The 7,895-nt window shown below is 31.9% G+C and overlaps 1 protein-coding gene across 1 annotated transcript in view; it reads left to right on the top strand.

Annotated features, from left to right (window-relative positions):
- The first annotated feature begins 428 nt into the window (after positions 1 to 428).
- The window catches only part of LOC106763362 (probable disease resistance protein At4g27220), an 8,603-nt gene continuing 1,136 nt past the window's right edge, over positions 429 to 7,895 (top strand). Inside the window, exons 1-3 of the mRNA XM_014647561.1 lie at positions 429 to 3,500; positions 3,913 to 4,165; positions 4,472 to 4,684. Coding sequence (XP_014503047.1) covers positions 429 to 3,500; positions 3,913 to 4,165; positions 4,472 to 4,684 — 3,538 coding nt within the window. The remainder of the gene's footprint in view (positions 3,501 to 3,912; positions 4,166 to 4,471; positions 4,685 to 7,895) is intronic.

Raw genomic sequence — 7,895 nt, 5'->3', positions numbered from 1 at the left:
GTTTTATTTATAACAAAGACTATTTTAAGTACATTATATCATGTATTCTAGTAAGAGATTATTCAATTAAAAAGAAAATAATGAATAAAATATATGTTATACCATGTTATATTACTAACAAAAGTAAAATCTCTCGTTGTTACAAATTGAATATCTTATTTTTTAAATAAAAAATAGTATTAATGATGTACATATATAAATATTTTTATATACACATCACTAACACTAGCTTTTCTTAGATTAAGACAAGGAATTCAAGTTGTTGCAACAACTCTTTTTATTTTTGTTACTAATATATAATAACATTTTTTATTTTATTGTTTTCTTTTATTTGCTTGATATCTTGCTATAATACATGATTAAATATTAATTTGTAGCTCACTAAAGAGTGATGAACTCATTCATGTTTAGGAACCAACTCAATTCAAATGGAGGATTTATTTCTTTCCATCGCAACAAAGATTGCAGAATATACAGTGCATCCAATTTTACATCATGCTCAATACTTGTGTTGTTTCAACAACTTTGCTTCCAATCTTCCAAATGCCAAAGAGCAATTGGAATTTACTCGAGATGGAGTGAAGGAGCGAATTAGAGCCATCTATAGGATTGAAAAAGTTGAGCCAACTGTAGAGAAATGGTTGAAAGATGTTGAAAAAGTCTTAGAAGAAGTGCAAATGCTGGAAGAAAGAATATTGAGCGTGAACAAAAGCTATTTCAAAAGGCAGTGTCAATATTCTCTTGCAAAACAAATAGAAAGAAAAACATCTGAAATGATTCAGCTCCATAGTAATAGCAAGTTTGAACCGTTTTCGAGGATTACTGAACTTCCAGGCATGAAGTACTATTCTTCCAAAGATTTCTTTATGTTCAACTCTACAGAAGTATCTTACAAGAAGCTTCTAGAAGCACTAAAGAATAAAAGTGCTTTCATAATTGGATTAGTTGGATTAGGAGGGTCAGGGAAAACTACTTTGGCAAAAGAAGTGGGTAAAAAAGCTGAAGACATGAAAATCTTTGAGAAGGTTGTATGGGCAACAGTGTCTCAACCTCTAAATATCAGAACTATCCAAGCTCAGATTGCTGATCAATTGGGCTTCAAGTTAAATGAAGAATCAGAAATTGGTAGAGCACAGAGACTATCAGAAAGATTAAGGAAAGGTACAACTCTTGTAATCTTGGATGATGTATGGGAAAAACTAAACTTTGAAGCATTAGGTATTCCACTTGATGAAAGCAATAAGGATTGTTGCGTATTGATAACTACTCGGAGTAAAGAAGTATGCACTTCTATTCAATGCCAAAGTACAATCGAACTTAATCTTTTGAGTGACGAGGAAGCTTGGACTTTGTTCAGACATTATGCAAACATAACTGATGACTCCTCAGAAGCTTTGAAAGGTGTGGCAAGAAAAATTGTTAATGAATGTAAGGGATTGCCCATTGCAATTGTGACCGTGGGAAGCACGCTAAAGGATAAAACTATTGCAAATTTTGAGCTAGCATTATCAAAACTAGAAATTTCAGAGCCACTAGATATTCCACAAGGCTTTAGAAGTCCGTATGTTTGTCTTGAATTAAGTTACAATAATTTGACAAACCCATTAGCTCAATCCTTATTATTGTTGTGTTCTATGTTTCCAGAGGATTGTGAAATAGATTTGGAAGATTTGTTTCGATTTGGAAGGGGATTTGGCACAATCGGAACGATGTTTGGAACGATGGAGAAAGCAAGGAGAGAGATGGATGCAGCTATTGACATGCTCAAGAATTGTTTTTTGTTAATGCATGCAAAAGAAAAATACAAGGTAAAAATGCATGATCTGGTTCGTGATGTAGCATTGTGGATTGCATCTAAAAGTGGTCAAGCAATTTTCACTCGTACTAAAGTGGATCCAATAGTGTTGGCAGATGATGATGAAGTCATGAAGGATATGAAAGCAATAGCTGTATGGGGTTCGAAAAATGATCATCTTCTCAATTATAAAATAAATTGTCCAATACTTGAAATTCTCTTGCTTTCTTTTAATGAGAGTGGTGGCGTAAAAGTATCAGATGAGTGTCTTCAAAGCTTGGAAAAGCTTAAAACCTTAGCAATCTTAGAGTCAGCTCTGTGGAATAGAGGTGCTTTGCCTTTGCAAGAGTCATTGAAGTCATTGAAAAACCTTCGAACACTATGCTTGAGGGGTTATGGTTTAGGTGACATATCTTTTGTGGAACGACTGCAAGCACTTGAGATTCTTGATTTAAGTTTCTCTTCTTTTGATGATTTGCCTGGTGGGATTGTAAAATTAAAAAAGTTGAAGCTTTTGGATTTGTACCAATGTTGGATTCAGAAAAAAGAAAATGTTAATCCTTACGAAGTTGTGGGGAAATGTTTGCAGCTTGAGGAACTATATTTGCATTTGATCAATTATGAAAAGGCCTTTCCACCTGATGTCTCTTTCTCCAGATTACAAAGGTATGTTATAGAAACTCGTCCTGATCGATCTTCTGATGGTGATACTACTGATCTTATGAAAAAATATGGACATTCTAGAAGTTTAATAATGAATGGGTTTGATGTTGCTCCTCAAAGTTTTATATCATTACCAATAAAGGATCTATTTATAAGAGCAGAGTTCCTTTGTTTGAGGGACCTTAGGGAAGATTATAAAAATATAATCCCATCCATGGATCCACAAGGCATGAATCAGTTGATTGCCCTAAGACTCTATTATGGTTCAGTTGAATGTCTCGTTGATAGCACTGAAAAGGATAAAACTGAAGTAATTGCATTCTCCGAGCTTGTTTACTTAAGTTTGGTACGCATATATAGCCTTCGAGAGGTGTTTTGTGATCCCTCTTCGCGATGTTCTCTCAAAAATTTACAAGAGCTCGAGATAAAAAATTGTGGAAATTTATATAGCATATCCTTTCCAAGGAATTCAAAACTATGCAATCTAAAGGTCATTTCAATATCAGAATGCCCAATGCTAACTTCTCTTTTCACGTCATCCGTTGGTCAAACTCTAGAGCTGTTAGAGGATCTAATAATATCTAAATGCAGATCATTGAGACACATAATTGAAGAAGAGAATGATGTTCTTTCAAGCACTCAAAGTCATTCTTCTTTTACGCTCCCAAAATTAAGGAATATTTCTATTTTTGGATGTGACAATTTGGAGTATGTGTTCTCTGTGGTTTTATTCGAAGGGCTTTTAAGTTTGAAAAGTGTGAATATTGGGCGCAACCGAGCGTTGAAGTATGTATTTGGCAGTGAAAAGGAGCATAATGTTGCAGGGTACCCAAGTTTCCAGCAGACTAATACCATAACAAATTTGTTTAATTTGAATACTTTGACATTTAGTGATTTGCCAAATCTAATTGCCATTTGGCCTGAATATTTTCGTGCTCATCTCCCAAGTCTTAATTATTTATGTTGTGATGATTGTCCAAAATTGTCCATACATAAGGCGATGAATGCTTCAGATATCCAGCAACAACAGACAACTCCAACGGTAATATATTAATTATTATTATTTCATTAAATTGATTTAAAATAGTGAGTTTTAAACATAAATTTACTTTTTTAATATATGTTATTAGAAATCAGTACAGTTTCTCGAGTGACGTTGTTTAAATACATTAAGCATAACAATCATATCGCAGAAGTTTTTCTTTATCATTATTTTTATTCTTACCAAGATTATAATTTACTTTTTTATTATGTTTGAGTTGAAAAATATATTTATAAATTAAATTAATCATAATTATTTGAAATGGATATCCTTTATGTGTTCCAATAAACAAGTATTTATCTATTTGATGAATGATTTTTTATGAGTGGTATTCAGACCACTTATAGATAAATTATGTTGAGATGAGTGATAAAGTTTAAAGTATTAACAGTGAATTGTGTTGTGTATACAGGAGAATGAAATACTATGGTTGATTACCAACACACTCAATCAATTCGGGGATGATCCATTGTCTCACCCCCAACTCAAAGTTGTCCTCAAATTTAGAGAACTAGAGTTGATTGATATTAGAATAAAAGGTATCTTCCAATTCCAAATGGGAGAAGAAGGGGGCACTACAGAACTGGTTCCCCTAAACTTGGATATAGAGTATCTATGCTTGTTTAATCTACCTGAACTCAACTTCATATGGAAGGGTCCCACAGGTTTTCTAAGCCTCCAAAACCTTTATAAAATTAGCATACTGAAATGTCCAAAATTGAAAACCATCTTCTCCACCACAGTTGTTACAAGTTTACCAATGTTGACATATCTAAATATAAGTAACTGTGATGAATTGGAACAAATATTTGATTTAGGTGATGCACATCAACTCAATACCCCATATTCTTCCCAACAACTCTGCTTCCCAATGCTCTCAATTATTGAAGTTAAAACGTGCAATAAGTTGAAATGTCTATTTTATAATCTCTCGGCTTGTCATTTTCCTAGTTTGAGATATTTGCAAATAGAAGAGTGCTCTCAGTTACACAAGGCTTTTGCATTTAGTGAAGAAGAGATGGGTAAGGATGGAAAACAAGTACTATTACCGAACTTGAAAGATATAAGACTCATAAATTTGCCAAACTTGGAAGAGATTCACCACGGATTTAAGTTGAAAGAAGATGTTGAACAAACATTAGAGGAATGTCCTAAGTATTCTCCAAGTTCATATCTACATCAAGGTAAAATTCACATGCCTTTTTTCTAAACACAATTACAATGTCCTTGCTTGTTAAATCAAATATTATTTTATTAAGTTTTTGGTTAAACTTTGCTCCATGATGAAATCTCGTCACTGGGTACTAAGGGTGGTATTAATTAACATATTTAATAAACATACTTAATACAAATTATCTTGTTTTCTATGTTCCTTTCTATTTTAAATTTTTACCGTAACTCTTGTAATTTTCATCTATATTGGACAAATTCCTTTTAGCCACAACTGATTGATGACATGTTTTGTAATTTGCTTACACTTGTTAAATATGTATTTTTTTTGTTTATCAGATATGTAAATAGAATGCTAAAATTAAGCATGCAAAAAAAAGGAAGCTACAGTATAGTCTTGATTTGAAAAAGAAATGTGATGTGGACAATGCAAGTGTCTTAAGTGATTGGGCAGGTAACATTTTTTTGCTAATCTATAGCAATAGGATTATGTGGGTAATATTTCGGCCTATTTAATTCAGTAATAAAAGAGGTAGTACTGCTTAAATCAGTGTTGTAAAAATATGCAAGTTTTCATCATATTTAAAATTAATACAATGCATTTTTTCAAACCCATTAACAAAAATTTAAATTGAGTCAGGGATACATACAAGAAACAATTAATCAACTTGTGTTTTTCGTACCTGTGATTTACACTTCTAAATAATCTTTATCGAGTATTGCTTCCTATGTTTTATTCTATTGTGATATTCAATATAAAATGATGTATTGACATAATATGTTATAATATATGTGTGACTGTTTTTCACTCTATAAATACAAAATACTGCAGAAAGTAATTCAAAATAAAAACAAAAGACAGAGGAATTTAGTTTAAAAATATTTTCCTGCTCTAATTGCATTGGCTATCAAAAAATCTGAGTCTTTTTTGCACGTTACATACCAACTTCACCTTTAAAATACCGCTAACATTATCGCTAAAAAATTATTTTACCAAATCTCCAAAACTAGAAAAGTAATGAAACTCTTGAATTTCAGGTGACACTTGAGACAAATTAAAGCTTAAATCAAATGTTACAGTCATTCTGGAAAGAGGTGTCTACAGTACCATGTATAAACAATTCCTGGAGGGAAGCAGAGTGTAGTGAAGATTGTTTATTGTCTTGTTTTTGGAACCAAGAATTTGACAGGGAATTCGATATTATGAGATGTCTAAGTCTTATATGGTGTATCGTTAATATGATATGTTTAGTGATGTATTTAAGTGTTCGATTCTTTCCTCCTTTCAATAGTTTTTTGAGTGTGATTATCCAAATATTTAGGAAGAAACTAAAAGATTAAGTCATTCTAAGATAAACTTTTTAATAAGAACTTATATGGAGAAGAAAATAAGAAGGTGAAACGAATTAATCTTCTCTTTTTAGATAAAGTTAGCTTGTGCAGAGCTTAAAACATCGACTCAATTGAAGCCAAAAACGTCTGTATTATTAGTTGAAAAAGAATTAATACTTTGATTCTAATTTTAATCCATCACTTCAACGTATAATTAAAAATTAACTATATCCTAATAATAATGAACACACTTTGACTTAATTAAATTAAAAATAAAATACTCTTAAAACATTTTATTAATAGGCTTTACTGACATAAAGATGCATGGTGAAGCTTTTCTATCAAGCTTGTCACACTTATTGTGTGTTGAATATGAGTGAAATACAAACAACCAAACACTTTAAGGAATTTTAGAGATGGTTTATGACCATATCATGACTTTAATGGTGTCATTCCTTTCATTTCATTTGTGGGAAGCCTATTTTGAAGAAACACAATTTAAAATAAACAATCTCATTCTTGTCAATTGATATTCATATATTAATAACAAAATAGATCATTGTAAGCCACCTTCACTTTTAGCCGAAGTAAAGCACTCTCATGAATATGAATATTAGTAATTATCCAATTAGTTGTAAGCAACAATTCTTTTACATTACTTACACTTCAGAAATTTATATAAATATAATCATACAACAACTAATAAAAACGAAAGTCCACAATTTATTTTTCCATTTATTCCGAATGTTAAGATTACATCATGAAATATTAATTCTCAAACTACATTTTTTAAACAAATAAAATAATCCAAAGAATTATAAAATCCTTAAATGTAAGGGCCTATAATTTCTAAGGGTTATTGGGCCTTAGAAAAGGGGTAGCCAGACCCATAAACCTGTGGTGATTCAACCTTAGAGGGGAGGGGCTTTACTTTTCAGAAAACCAGTTTCCCATTCTGCATATTTCCCTTCTCTCTCTAGAATAGGAACTTTGCCCTAACCAAGTTTCCTCCACCTTCTCTCTAATATTACAGCAAATTGAACCGTTAAATTTATAAATTGATACCGCCAAATCATTCCTGGAGTCAAGAGTTGCTGAACCGTTCCACCAATCTTGCGTTTCAGTGGATAAGTAGTTTTACCCTTTTTCCACTGTTTCTAGACTTTAGGGTAGGTAACTTAGTTAGTTTCATGTTCCTTATGCTTGTTTCCTTTCATTCTCAGTTTGTTCTAGCTTCAAGAGCTAGAAAAATCCATCACCCATTTGGTGATTGTGAGGGCGTTCTCTGTAAACTGAACAAGGCAACCTAGAGGTAAGGGGAGCTAACTATATAAGTATTTTGTTGTTCTGATTAATTCCTGAATTTATGAGAAAATATGTTGAATTGCGTTTGTACACTGGTTAACTCTGTTTTAATGCTCTATGTGTTAAATTTAACTGTGATATATTGTTTGATATTTAATTGTCTCTATTTTAAGTATTCGGTCTTGGAATGTTCTGAACCTTTGGTTCATTCTCTATGTTTGATTGTGATTGTTATAATCTGCCTGGAATTGTGTTGCTGAACTGAATTTCATTGAATTGATGATCCTGGGAATGATTCCTGTTTGTATATTGGTTCTGATGTGCTCTAAAGGAAATTGATGAATTTGGTTGCTGGAATAAGTTGGGGGTGATACTGATTTGATGGGAATTATGGGTTGAGTGTAGCCTCAATTTTTGTGAGAGGGATGTATAACTTTGGGAAAAATATAGAGTTCTTAGGCTAGTTATATAACCAGCAAAGAAATTGGGTAGTGAGGTGAGGTTAGGAGCAAGCATTCTATAAAAATGAATAATTTAACAAGTAATTTCATAATTAAGGAAACATTGTAAATTATTTTGAGATAATAT

The sequence above is a fragment of the Vigna radiata genome, chromosome 6 (assembly GCF_000741045.1).
Source record: "Vigna radiata var. radiata cultivar VC1973A chromosome 6, Vradiata_ver6, whole genome shotgun sequence".
Classification (NCBI taxonomy): domain Eukaryota; kingdom Viridiplantae; phylum Streptophyta; class Magnoliopsida; order Fabales; family Fabaceae; genus Vigna; species Vigna radiata.
This window is presented reverse-complemented; position numbering and strand designations above follow the sequence as displayed.